The sequence below is a fragment of the Engraulis encrasicolus genome, chromosome 8 (assembly GCF_034702125.1).
Source record: "Engraulis encrasicolus isolate BLACKSEA-1 chromosome 8, IST_EnEncr_1.0, whole genome shotgun sequence".
Classification (NCBI taxonomy): Eukaryota; Metazoa; Chordata; class Actinopteri; order Clupeiformes; family Engraulidae; genus Engraulis; species Engraulis encrasicolus.
Window position 1 is genome coordinate 14,352,421 of NC_085864.1, and position 15,091 is coordinate 14,367,511.

The 15,091-nt window shown below is 45.1% G+C and overlaps 1 protein-coding gene across 1 annotated transcript in view; it reads right to left on the minus strand.

Annotated features, from left to right (window-relative positions):
* Positions 1–8,534: 8,534 nt before the first annotated feature.
* The window catches only part of inppl1a (inositol polyphosphate phosphatase-like 1a), a 56,270-nt gene continuing 49,713 nt past the window's right edge, over positions 8,535–15,091 (minus strand). The window contains exons 25-27 of the mRNA XM_063205016.1: positions 14,137–14,944; positions 12,792–12,928; positions 8,535–11,105 (exon numbers count right to left, since the gene is read on the minus strand). Of these exons, the coding sequence (XP_063061086.1) occupies positions 11,006–11,105; positions 12,792–12,928; positions 14,137–14,944 (1,045 nt within the window). The 3' untranslated portion in view covers positions 8,535–11,005. The remainder of the gene's footprint in view (positions 11,106–12,791; positions 12,929–14,136; positions 14,945–15,091) is intronic.

Here is a 15,091-nt window from a genome sequence, read left to right on the forward strand (position 1 = left end):
ATTGGCAAAGGTAGGCCAAGAATTGTTTCATTGTACATTACGCTAACCTCGCTGAAGAAAGCTGAAACAGAGACTGTGACAGAGTACATTATCCGGGCAGAGCAGATCTTCACAGCGCTCAGAGGTGCAGGCGAGGCACCGAGTGAGGGGCTGATGATGGCAATGATTATGCGGGGACTGCCAGAAATGTTTAAACCGTTTTCGCTGATGGTAACCCACGGCGTAGCGGAGATGAAGCTAGCAGAGTTCAAGGCTAAGCTACGAAACTTCGAGGCTTCGGAGGATGCTGAGCCAGTAGCCGAGTTGGCGGGAGAAAGGGTTCTGAAGGCTCGCGCTGCGCTGAGGAGAAAGAACGGCGGCGGATCTTCGACAGAGATGGCGTGTTGGCGGTGCGGAGAGAAGGGACATCGGAAAGATGACTGCGCAAGAAAAGTTTGGTGCGGTTCCTGTAAAAGCACCAGCCACAGCGACAAAGCCTGCAGGAAGACCGAGCGCACACAGAGGTCCAGGTGTGCACGCGCTGAAGACCACGGCGGTGGCGACAGCAGAGGCAACGGCAGCGGCGGTGGTAGCAGCAGTAGCAGAGGCAACGGTAGCAGCGGTGGTGGCGACAGCAGAGGCTACGGTGGCAGCAGTGGTGGCAACAGCAGAGGCAACGGCAGCGGTGGTGGCAGCAACAGCAGAAGCGGCGGTGATGGCGGCGGCGGCAGTGGTGACAGTAGCAGAGGCGGCGGCAGCAGTCGTGGCAGCGGCGGCGGTGGTAGCAGTGGCGGTCGGGCAGCGAGTGGTGGTCGGATCGAGGCGCGGGGACCCGCGAAAGACGACTTCACATTCCGGGTGGACACCTGCAAGCCAGCGCAGCAGCGGCAGATCGAGAGAGGGCTGATCGTCGACACAGGCGCGACATCCCACATGCTGAACGACAGGAGCCGGTTCAAGTCCTTCGACAGCTCGTTCAAGCCGGAGAGCCACAGCATGGAGCTGGCCGACGGGAGGCGGACATTCGGGTTGGCGGAAGGCAGAGGAGACGCACAGGTGTGTCTCACTGACAGCGATGGACGAATATGCACAGTGACTCTGAAGAGCGCCCTGTACATCCCTTCGTTCCCACAGGAACTCTTCTCCGTGAAGTGTGCCACTGCACACGGTGCCAAGGTACTTTTCGAAGAAGGTAACAATGTTCTTGTGGCGCCTAATGGTGCAAGGTTTAACATTGATGTGTGTGACAGAATGTATTACTTGCCGACCGAATGTGATGAAAGTGATGTGTGCAATGTTAGCCATGATATCCAAACTTGGCATGAAATTATGGGGCATTGTAACTACGATGACATACTGAAACTGCAAGATGTTACAGTAGGCATGCACATTAAAGGTGCAAAGCGTAAGCCTGACAAAGAATGTCATGTGTGCATAGAGGGGAAGTTTACTCAGTCGAGAAACAGAAATGCAACTGACAAGGTGAAAACACCACTTGAGCTGGTGAATACTGATCTAGCTGGTCCAGTGACCAATGGTTCCATAGACGGTTACAAATACATGCAGTCATTCACAGATGTGTGCACAGGAGTAGTATTCACATACTTTCTCAAAGCAAAGAGTGATGCCGTACAGGCTACTGAAAAATTCCTGGCAGATGTAGCGCCTTATGGCGATGTGAAATGCATCCGGTCAGACAACGGGACCGAGTACACAAGCAGAGAGTTTAAGACACTCCTGCGAAGGAACAAAATCAGACACGAGACGTCCTGTCCTTACTCCCCACACCAGAACGGCATAGCTGAGAGGGAAGGGCGTACTCTCTTTGAAATGGCAAGGTGTAAACTGATTGACAGCAACTTACCTAAGAGTTTATGGCATTATGCCGTTCAGGAAGCTGCATACACCAGAAACAGATGCTTTAACAAGCACATTGGCACAACACCGTACACAGCACTGACAGGGAAGAAGTGTGATCTAGCCCAGATGCACAAATTCGGATCCGAGTGTTATGCATACAAACAAGACAAGGGTAAACTAGATCCCAGGTGTGAGAAGGGGCTCTTTGTAGGGCACGACAAGGGCAGCCCCGCCTATCTAGTTTACTACCCCACCAAGGGAAAAGTGCAGAAGCACAGACTGGTTAAGTTTATTACTAAAACCACATGTGACAGTGAGACTCAGACGCAAGACTTAAGACTTGACCCTATTGTTACTACTGACAAGACAGACGCACCACAGCCCAGTGCTCAGAGCACAGACACCCAGACTGACAGTCCACAATCCCCAGAGGATGATGGTGAGGAGCACCACATGGTGACACCACAGGCCCCAAGCAGTGGGAGGTACCCCACTAGAGAGCGTAAGCCCCCGAGTTACCTCAGTGCTTACTCTACTCAGGAAGACAGTGATGGTGATGATGATAGTACACTCACCAGTGTCGACTACTGTTACCGAGCAGTGTGTGGCGTGCCACTGACCTTTAAGCAGGCTATGGCATCACCACAAGCAGGTAAATGGAAGAGGGCAATGGACGAGGAAATGCAGTCATTAGAGGAGAACCAGACCTTTACCCTGACCAAATTGCCAGAGGGCAGAAAGACAGTGGGAGGTAGGTGGGTGTACTCAATTAAAGAGGGTGGTGACGGACGTGAGCAGTACAAGGCCAGATTTGTGGCGAAGGGGTATAGCCAGAGAGAGGGGATCGACTATGGTGAAACATTCTCCCCCACGGCAAACATGACGAGTGTGCGTGTACTCATGCAAAAGGCAGCACAAGAGAACTTAGTTCTACACCAAATGGACGTAAAGACAGCATACTTACACGCACCCATTGACCGAGACATTTACATGGAGCAACCTGACGGTTATGAAAAAGTAGGAAACAACCTAGTGTGTAAATTACAGAAGTCAATTTATGGTTTAAAACAGTCGGGACGTAACTGGAACGAAATGTTACACACATGTTTGATTAATGATGACTTTAAACAGAACCCAGCAGACCATTGTGTATACACAAAAGAGTCAGAGCAGGCAGGGAAGGTCATAATTGTCATTTGGGTGGATGATCTTATCATCGCAGCAAGCAACACGAGAAGCCTAGAGCAGGTAAAAGCAATGCTTTCGAGCAGATTTAAAATGAAGGACCTAGGCAGGTTAAAACTCTTTCTAGGCATAAACTTCAATCAAACTGATGAATGTGTAACCATGTCACAGCAGAGGTATACTGAGAAGATTCGCAACCGTTTTGATATGCAGGATTGCAGAACACGTGAGACACCATGTGAACAAAAGGTTGAATACACTGACGATGCACCGAAGATGACAGATGTAACTAAATACAGGGAAGCTGTAGGTAGTCTGATCTACTTAGCTACTTGTACGAGACCTGATCTTAGTTATGTGGTTGGTAAGCTTTCACAACACTTTGCAAACCCCACAGAGGAAAACTGGGTGACAGTTAAACATGCACTGCGTTATCTTAAAGGTACGACTGACAAGAAGCTGACTTTTAAGAAAAGCAGCGATGGTTTAGGCCTTCGGGCATACAGTGATGCAGACTGGGGTGCAGACACCAGCGACAGACGGAGCACGTCTGGCTACTGTGTGAGCATTAACAAAGAGAGCTCACTGGTATCTTGGAAGAGTAAGAAGCAGCCCACAGTAGCATTATCCACATGTGAAGCCGAGTACATGGCTTTAGCTCTTACAATACAGGAATGTATCTACTTAGAGCAATTACTGGAAGGTATGGATTCTTATGAATATGTTCAAACTGTTGTTCATGAGGATAACCAGGGCACCATTGCACTTGTGAAGAATCCTGTGTGCAGACAGAGGTGCAAACACATCGACATCAAGTATCACTTCATAAGGTCAACTGTTAGAGATGGGAAGATGACACTTGTGTACTGTCCAACAGATGAAATGGTAGCAGATGCTATGACCAAGCCTGTCTCAAAGGTTAAACTGAGGAAATTTTCTGGAGTCATGTTTGGTAGTAGTGTCTGACAATTTGTAAATATGTTAAGTACCGTGTGTACTATGTGAAATGTTTTTGATTTAATTCTGTGTATATTCTGATTGTTAAAAGCTGTACAGGATACGAGTCACTCATAAGTGGGAGTGTTGACATGTGTGTATGATTGACTGTGTGTATTCTGTACCAGTACTGATCTGTTCCACGCCACAAGGGGGTGTTACCTATTTAATATGAGATGTGTATGATTGGTGACGTCACACCCCCTATATAAATGTATGTTCTGGAATCGATCATTCTCCTGAGTGCCCTTGAGCCTTGACCCAACCGCTCTTGAGCAGTGTGTTTTATCCATACTTAAAATAAATATGCCTTGAGGCTGACGTGAGGTATTCGTCTTCGACTCTTTCTGAAACCTGCACATTGGACTTCAGCTGTGATTGGTAGCGCTCCTGCTAACAGGGGTGTACTCACTTTTGTGAGTACATGTTCAAACATTAATGGCTGTATTTATTTTTTTCTGAGTGAACAAGAAATTTAAGCGGTTAAATATGTTGTTAAAAGGTCACTAATCATTGTGTCAAAGTGAAATGTCTGTAATGCTTTCCTATGAAAAGATATACTCACAAATCTGCCAAAACTGTGAGGGGTGTATTCACTTTTGTGATATACTGTATGGTCAGTGTAACATTGTCACTGTCAGATTCAATTTTGTGTGTAAATCAAGAAACCCTCTCGCCGTAGAGTTACAATTACATTAGCCACCAGTTTGACTCGACTGTTTGAATGAATGGCTTTTTTCGGCTATGCTGCTGCATTTGGCAAAGATCACTGTTTCTTTCACTGTTTTGGCGGTGTATATTATTTTGCTGACCACATGCTCTGTGGTCTATCAGTGCATGTAATTTATGTCTCTATGGCCAGTAATGCTCTGGCGACATCTACAGATGTCCATAGGCTATTGGAAATAGTGGATGGATGGATGCATGAATTTCGCAGTGTGAATACTTCAGAGTGCATAATGGTACTGCACTAATAAAAGCTCTTATGGTGACTGAAGACAACGATTGGTGAGGCAAATGTGTGTATGTTCAGTTGGTAAAATAACTGTAGACCTAGTATATTAGTTAAGCCTATTTTGACTAGCTATTGTGGCAGCTCAAAGACTATTTGTTATTTTCGTCGGTCAGGTTAGTTGTTGAGCGTCTTTGACATGTTGAAAGACTACATAAAGGAGCAACACTTTGCCAAGATGAGTTGAACAAATAGCTTACCAATTTAGGGGCAGTAGAGGGAGCAGCGGGGGCTGTAGGGGGAGTAGGGCCAGTATTGCTCCGCGGTTCCACAGCCTGCCTCCTCACTACACACTGCTCTGCGGTTCCAGGTCCTTCCTCCTCACTAATACGCACCCCCCAGTTCTGAAACAACAATACAAACCGTGAAGAGATGATAGAATCATACAAAGTAAAAATTAATAAATAAAAAATAAAGAATTTCAAAATCCTAGGATGTCAATGTCAACATAACTCTTAACTATGAGTTGAAATTAATGCCTTTTCAGATAACATTTGATCCCAATCAAAAATAGAATACATTTTACTATTCTGTGGTCAGTGTAACATTGTCTGATTAGTTTTGTGTGCAAATCAAGAAATCCTCTCACTGTATAGTTGCAATTACACTAGCCACCAGCAGAACTCTACACTGAGTTTTGACTCGACTTATGTTATACAAATATTGACACCCCATTTTTACTGTGTAGGATGGAGGGAGAAAAGGAGTCAGACGCAATTTAGGACAAACTGCATTGAAAGTAAATTCTGAAGACAAAGCAGTCTGCAAACATTTTGGGACGAGCCCATCATCAGTGTTCCTCAGTGTTCAAATTGGGAACACTGATGATGGGCTAGATTCACGAAAGATTTGTATGCCACATCGTCGTTGACTTAAATCTTTATTTTTGGCTTTCAAAACATATATTCCTGAATTGCATCCTCCTGTGTGCGACTCCTTCCACCACTGTTTCGAAGTTACACACCGAGCAGAAAAGTCTCCAAAATAGATGGAGATGCGGAACCCACCATTACCTTCTCCTTACTGTATAGAAATACGCAATTGACATTCATGCAAAATGAAGAGATTAAAGCACAAACAGGCTCTGCTTCCAATACTTACCAGATGGTCGATGTTGCCCTTTGCTGCCATTGAGTCATCATACCTGAACAATATTAAAAACCCAAGTGTTATGTACATTCTCCGCTGATTGGTTTCATAAAGGTCTAAGGCTTGCGAAACACAATTCATTTCCTCACCACTGTTTGAATGGCTCCACCTTATTCTGCAGAAGAAATAGAGCCGCATCATCCACAATATGGAGGGGTTTTACTGCGCCGGGCGCCACAACAGTGATATAAACCACAAGGAAAGCTTTCTGGGAGACAAAACCAAAGCATGTGCGATATTTCTATTGTGCACATTTTCCTCTCTTTATTGGCCTCTTTGTTTTGTTTCCAAACCATTGTCATTATTGTTATGATTATTCCTATTCTTCTCATTATTATTATCATCTAATATTGTTTAAAAGTACTTACACTTTCCTTGAACAGTATTCTGTCCCCATTTATTGTCCTGTCATAAAAGCAGCCATTGGGCCAGTGCCATTGGGGCAGACCCTAGAATATACAAAATAAAAACGTGGCCTAAGGTTAGATATTATGAGAGTAGCCTATGTCATTTTTTAGCTACTTGTTTCCAGAATTCATGTTGCCCATTCAGAAATGTCATTTTTCATGACTATTTTCTACCTAATCATAAAATACACTTGTCATACATGAGTAGGCCTATATTTGGCTACAAATAAAATTACTTGGCTACATTGTTGGCTTCAAACTCTTCTCTGGACATGGCAGTAAGTGTTATTTTATTTACTCGAAAAAAAAATATCAACTTTGTGACTTGGAAAGCACCAATGGGAATTCACCAAAAGTGAACTATTAACATTACACACTAAACTTCAAAAATAGCCCAGATCAATAGACAACAGAAGCTAAAGTAGGATATGCTGGCATACATTTGGCAAAGATCACTGTTTCTTTCACTGTTTTGGCGGTGTATATTATTTTGCTGACCACATGCTCTGTGGTCTATCAGTGCATGTAATTTATGTCTCTATGGCCAGTAATGCTCTGGAACATTTCTTTCGTAACAGAATACTGCAATTTGTGTGTGTGTGTGTGTATATGACAAATAAATATCCTTGAATCCTTGGTGAAATAGCAGACCATTTTTATCCTGTTCGACTCAATTTCTATTAATTTCACAATTAATTTCCCTCGCGATTAATAAATGATAGCCTTCTCTACTCTCTACTCTACTGTGATTAGTTAGCATGTAGTCTAAATATGATTACATATAGGCCTATATTTGATTTTACCTCCGATCCGTCCTGCATTTTCTTTCTTTCTTTCTTTCTTTCTCAATATCGTGCCGCTCGTTTAATTTGTGCTCATAAAATGTGTCTTTCTGAAAGTTCTAATTTGAACATTCTAAATAGCAAACATTCCATCATAGTAACTGTGATATTGACGTCACGAGTGCCTACCAGAGATTCTGATAGCCATGCTGCCGGTGCCTGTCCGATGCGTCGGAAGGAGTCTGACGACTTCTCTCATTTCAGGATGGCCATCTACCAGTTGGGTTGAGCCAGGAAAAAAAACTGAATGGAATACGACAATCATAGCGCCGCTTGCTCAGATGCATGATCCTTCCTGCCATATCGAGTTCGTAAAGGATCACATCTCGACGGGTCGCTCATAGGCCTAGACAGGACACCGGCCGGTTAACTGCTGTACTCCTCTGGATGCGCGCTCCTCAGAGAGAGATGCGGCGCCATTTGAACGTTTCCACTCGGTCTACATACAGTGCACTTCCATACAATATGAAAACTCAACGTATGAGTGACATGGCCAACCAGACCCTCTCTACTGCCAGGTAGCATTCCACAACACAATCACACAGCAGCACAAGAGACATACCTAAATGGCTCAAAACAACATGTGCCAAAAATGCTTCTGGTCTCTCACAGAGGTGGGTGCATAGGGTGTTTTTTTGTTTTTTCAACACTCTGAGTGAAGTTTTTAAGGACAATTACCCAGTTCTTTATGCATTCTGCAGAGTTAAAAAATCTTGAAGGGAACATATGCTATTACGCAAAATTTGCTAGGCCTATTTAGGCACGTTCAATTGCATGTGTAGGTCTCTACTGATCTTATAAACTACTTACACCCACCAGGCCATAATCTTGCCATAATGGCCAAACAGTCTGGTGACATTTATTAACAGTTATTTACAGTCCCCGGAGCAATATGGGGTTACGTGCCTTACGTGTCCAATGTGTGTGTATGTCTTTTTTTCACTCCATCTGCTGAGTGTGTATTTGATTTCATCACATCACACATGAATATTCTATATTACTATGTGTGTGCGTGCGTGTGTGTGTGTGTGTGAAGAGAGGAATTGTCGTTATCTTAACATAGAGAGGGTGATTATGATTCACACACACACACACACACACGAGAAGCATTATCGTATTTATTTTTTTCAGCTTTTCAAAAACAAAAAAATACACAAAGACAGTTCAGTGAGTTTCAAAAGGGGTCACTGAGATATCACAGACACACACCAGAACACAACGGTGGATGGAACACACACACACACACACGCACGCACGCACACCACCCCATGAGAAAGTGTTGCAGAATGAAACAGGATTTGAAGCTGCTATAACCATTAAAAGGAGATCCACAATACAGTATGTTCAAGACATGGTGTGTGTGTGTGCGCGCGCGTGTGTGTGTGTGTGTGTGTGTGTGTGTGTGTGTGTGTGTGTGTGTGCGCGCGCGTGTGTGTGTGTGTGTGTGTGATATTTGTCATGCCAATAAAGCCGAACTGAATTGAGTAAACAAGCCTGGTGGAAGCAGACTGTAAACATCATTTTCTAAACCTCCGATCTTTTCCAAAAACCTCTCCATCCGCTTCCCCCACCAAATGCTAGACAAAGGATTTTTTTTTCGCATCTCGTTTAATTTTTTTTTTTTGCTTGTCGTTTCTCGTTACTCGCATTCAAACAGATTCAAATCACTGTCTCCTTCACGTCCAAAATGACGGCCGCTTTACGAAGGTCACATGACTGAAACGGGACAATAGCTAGTGGCGAAAACCAGAGGATGGACAGACAGAGAGAAGAGAGGGCAGACAGAGAGAAGACGAGAGGATGAATAGAGAAAAGAGAGGATGGATAGAATGAAAGGAGATAATGTTGACATACAGTATACACGGCAATAGGATGGATAGACACAGAGAGAAGTAAGGGAGGGTAGAGAGAGAGATGACATACAGTATGCACGGCAATAGGATGGATAGACATAGAGAGAAGTAAGGGAGGGGAGAGAGAGAGTGAAGAAGAAGAGAGGAGTGTGTACATGGTAATAAATATATAAATATCAGTGTGTATGAGGCAGAGGAAGGGGGACAGACTGGGGGATACTCATACATGTACATGATGAAATGGAAAGACAGTAGTGTGTGTTTGTGTGTGTGTGTTCTTGATGTACATACTGTATATGTTACATGCTGAAGTGTATAGACACACACATTATGAGTCAGCTTGATAAACGTGTACATGCTGAAATGTTCTGAAATGTTGTCCTTTATTATATTATATTCATAAAATGAGACTTTTGTCACTTAAAATAATGCAAATACGTGCCATCACTAGGCTTACTACAGTCAGTTTGTGTGTGTGTGTGTGCGTGACCATAAAAGAAAATAATACAGTTTCAGCTCAGTACACAAGTCTATTTCTCCCTTTCTCTCTCTCTCTCTCACTCACACACACACACACACACACACACACACACACACACACACACACACACACACACACACACACACACACACACACACACACACACACACACACACACACACACACACACACACACACACACACACACACACAAATATGGCTCCCACATACTGTGGTGGACTCTTCCCTTTCTCAGAATCTGAACATGCAGCAAAAGAACAAAATAAAACAACAACAAAACACAACATAAAACAGAGAAAAGAGGACAAAAGAATATCAGAATAACAATATCAGCTAAAAAGATGAACTGAATAAGACCACAGCTGATGATGAATATTCACAATAAGAGAATATCAACTGAACAGATGAATGAATAAAGCCAGGTTCAAACTACACGACTATCGGCCCAATTTTTGCCTGAAACCCCCCCTTACGACAATTGGTGGAACGTTACCCCACAGGACCATCGCAAGCAATTGTCGGGCAAGATTTCCTTGTCGTGACGACGTTCAAAGATAGAACTTTGCCAATTCCAAGAGTCGCCAATCGCAAATCATAGACATCAAACACTGTTTGATATTTACGACTCGAAATAGAAGGTCGGGCATTGTCTCTGTTTACAGTTGACAGTTGTGTAGATTGAGCCTGGCTTAAGACTGATCAGCTGATTGTGACAACAGGACAAGAGCTGACGGGTGCCAATCAGCACGTCCGTCTGAACGTCTTCCAGCTAATCAGAGTGTCCCTCCGTCCCTCTAGGTCTGAGGTCACTTCCTGTCAGCATGGGGGAGTAGGCGGGGCCTCTAGGAAGGCCTGGATGCTGATTTGGCAGCTGAGAGCACTGAGGAGAACAGACTGGCATCTCATTGGATGGTGTGTGGGAGTGTCTCATGTGGCTGAGTCCAGTCCAGGCTGGCAAAGGCCAGAGGTCGTCTCCGGACAAACACTGGACCAGTTCAGACCAATTCCAATTCATTCAGATCAATTAAGACCTGTTGAAACCAGTTTAGGTCAAATCAGACCAATTTAAACCAATTCAGACCAGTTTAGATAAGTTCAGGCCAGTTCAGAGTTCAGACACCAGTTTAGACCCATGCAGAGTAGCGCTGGATTGGTTTGCCGGTGTCTAAGCCAATAGGATCTCTTCTGATGTTGATGCCGCCTTAGACTGGCCAATGAATTCACTTCTGCTGCTGCTGTTGTCTCAGACTGGCCAACAGGATCTGCTTGTGGGCGGGGTCTAAAACTCCAGCCTCCTCCAGGTCCTCCTCTGTGATGTCACTGTGGGAGAGAAATATGATTGGCTGTTAACAGGGCTATGCAGGTGTGTGTGTGTGTGTATTAGTGTGTGTTAGTGTGTGAGTGTGTGAGTATTTGTCATAGAGAGGGGGAGAGATAGACCTAGCCATGGAGAGGTAAAAGTGTGTGTGTGTGTGTGTGTGTGTGTGTGTGTGTGTGTGTGTGTGTGTGTGTGTGTGTGTGTGTGTGTGTGTGTGTGTGTGTGTGTGTGTGTGTGTGTGTGTGTGTGTGTTCAATAGGCTTATTCGTGATTAAGTTGTTTGCCAGGCAGTGTAGACAAGATTTGATGGGCAGGAGTAAATGCACTGCATCCAACATGAACAGGAACATCTAATGTGACTTCCAAAGTATAAAAAAGCGCTGCTTATTGCTTGAAGCAACCGGCAGACTACCTTGACAACATGTGGACTGTGTACATAATTCACGTCAGCTACCATTAGGGATGGCACAAACCGCACCGAAAACCGAAACCGTACAATTCACACACATACCGAACCGAACCGTGCAATCCGTGGCAAACTGCAATTCCTGTACTGCCCAGAAAAATATGTAAAACAGAGATTCTAGGAGTACCTTATCCAGTCTGATCTGATTAATTAATCTGATTAAAACATTAGCATATAAGACCAATCAGAGGATGACACAATTAAAATCACACCATTTTCACATTATAAGCCTATACAAACCATATGTAGGATATTTAGTGATAAGTCCCATTCTATTGAAAGAGGACATTTGGAACGCACAGACAGTGTACATCAGCTGATGACAGTTTAAGTGCAAGCGCAGGTTAGCACAAGAGGCAGTTCTCAAACACATGCAAAAGGTCAAATTCAACTTGCGCATCATCAATTTATAACTGCAGTTATATAAATATATAAATATATAATAATATATAATATTCCCAGTGCACCATTTATTAAAAAAAAGAACCGTAGAGAACCGAAAATCGTGACCTTGATACCACGATATAAACCGAATCGTGAATTTTGTGAACCGTTACCATCCCTAGCTACCATGTAACATGACGGCGGAGTAGAACACCTCTCATCAACAACAGTATCCTGAATACAATTTCTAATGTGGTCACAGTGCTTACTCTTGCCCCCATAATGATACGTTTTGACAAGCCCCCTTCCGTATGACAAGATTTGACGACCATATGAACAGCTTCAGGATTTTTCCCCGAGGTAGTCAGCCAAAGTAGTGACCAATGGTATTAACAACAATAACATATTGGTACCAATAACTAATAGCATATTGGTAGAGTGTAACATTAATTTATGTGTTTTAATAAGATTTTTTTTTTGTCTTTTTCAACTTTATTTGCTAGGACAGTGCGAAAGGTGGACAGGAAAAGAATTGCGAGAAAGACGGGGAGGGGTTGGCAAAGGACACGGGCTGGGAATCGAACCCGGGTCAGCCGCATGGCAGGCGAGTGCCCTACCGGTTAGCCACGGCAGGGCCGTAACATTCAATTCCTATCATTTGAGCAGTTTCACGTGTTTTATTCAACCACAAGAGTGGTTCTATAAGGCGCTAAAGGGGGAAAGAGTCAAGCAGTACAGAGCGCTACCGTCAAGAACAAGTCAGATGAAATGATGCTGTGTGTGTGTGTGTGTGAAACAAGTTGAAGCTGCGTGTGTGTGTGTGTGTGTGCGTGTGTACCTGAGGAACTCCAGGTCATCCCAGCCGTTGTGCAGTAGTCCCTCCTCGTATCTCTCCAGACCCAAACGCTGCAGCCACTCACCAACACTGCCATCTACTGACAAACTGCTGCTACTGCTGCCACCCGCCCACAGAGCCTGGATACGGAGGGAGAGAGAGGAGAGAGAGAGAGAGAGATGGAGAGAGAAAAAAAAATCAGGAATATACACCAACACTGCCATATACTTGCATTTAACTGCTTAAAATGAAGCCCAACTGAAAAAAGTACTGACTACAATTCTCAGAACACCTACTGTGCAATCTGATTCTCGATTGCGATTGGCTGACAGCTGTTGTAAATCAGGCATGAACACACACCATTCCAAATAAAGATTCTATGCACGTCTAAGTTAGGCGCAATACGTCTAAGTTGATGATGAGTACTGTATATGTTGCAGCTGTGGTAGGGAGTCTGCAAGAAGAGCACATCTTTGCACCATCTGTGGATGGGGTATCAGTGTAATTGCAAAGACGTTTCATTCCTGCTGTGTTTTTCTCCCCTCGCTGAGTTTTTGTAGCAAAGTGTGTCTGGCAGGGAGGCGAACGCATGCACGCCCAGTAGTGTTGCCAGGGTAACCAACCACTTCCTCAACTTGTCAACTGAACGATGCGGGGCAAATTAATTGTTATTAGAACACTTTTAAAGACATTTGGCCAGCGATTAAGTGCAACAGTGTTAGATAAGCAATATGCCACTCGAGTCTGTGGATTTGTGTTCGATTTATAATGGCTAAGGGGAGGTTCATGGAACTCTGCTTCACGTTGTGCCACATTCCCCTTACCCGTTAAAAATCGAACACAAACCCACGCCCTCTTGTGGCTTATTGCTTAAATATACAATCCAGACAAGCATTTCAATAATGCAAGTTGCATTGAATTCCACGCTGCTCTCCTCTCCGATCTGTGTATTGTAGGGCTGTAACGATACACTCAACTCACGATTAGATTCGTAGCACGATTTTTGACCTACAGTTCGATACACCCCACGATTTTTAAAGTGTCTTTTTGATGATGGTTTCTAGGTAAAATAAGTTACTAGTAAAAAAAGTTTACAAATAGTAATGATATTGATTTGAAGCTTGGAGGCACCATCACATTACGTCATGTGGTTGTTTTCTGAATTGAAAGGTAACAGAACTTTAAAAGGACGTATCACGATACACTTTCGTGACCGCGTGTATCACGACTTCTCGATTCGATACAATATTGTTACAGCCCTAGTGTATTGTGTGTGTGTGTGTACCTCGTCCACGCTGCTCTCCTCCTGTATAGCTGAGTGTGTGTGTGTGCATGAATGCGTGTGTACCTCGTCGGCGCTGCTCTCCTCTTGTATGGCTCTGGGCGGAAACGTTCTGCAGCCGTCGTTAAGCCCCGCCCCTCTCATCCCAAACCCCACCCCCTCCCGTAGACCCCGCCTGTCCCCCGTGTATTCCGCCTCGCTCAGCGTCTTGGCCATCTGCAAGACGGAACAGGATTGGTCATCCAGCCCCGGAGTCCCACCCCCACTGCTGACTTTACGGAACGGTTGATTGGGCGGAGCGCTGAGAGTGGGAGGGTCCAGGCAGAACGCACCGCCCTGGTTGGCTGGTGGTAATCCGGGGGAGGGGAGGGGCTTGGAGGCGGTGGTGGGAGGTGGGTTCTTCAGCTCCGGCAGCTCTGGATAGGCTCGCGCCTTGCCACCCTCGCGCCCCATTGGGTAGAAGCAGCTGTCTGTCATGTCCGTCAGTGCACTCTTGGGGAGCGGGGGAGGGGGGAAGTCGGGCGGCGGTCTGTTCAGAGTCCCTGTCGCCACGACGGCGCTCCCATCATCCTCCGACGAGCCCTCCTCGCTGATTGGCCGAACGGCCGTCCGTCCGCCGCTGGGGCGTCGTGATTGGTGGAGAGCATTGGCTCCCGAGGGCGGCTTGCTCTTAGGGCCCGCCCCTCCGGCCGCTGTGGCGGCTGCTGATTTGCTGACGGGGGCCGACGGGTGGGTGGGGCCAGGGCCGGGAGAAGGAAGGTCGGAGGCCAGGGCTGCTGATTGGTTGGGGACGCCCTCCAGGATGTAGTAGGCGGGGTTATTGTAGCTGTTCTTACAGGAAGATGATTCCCCTTCCACAGAGTCCTGCTTGGCTCTACAATACAGGCACACACATGTTACATACTTTATTTAATTCCACATCACCAGTTAAAATCAATAGCAACCAAATATAATGAATAATCCAACACTATTTTGACCAAAAGACACATCTTGTTATGGGGATGGAGACACTCACGGAGGC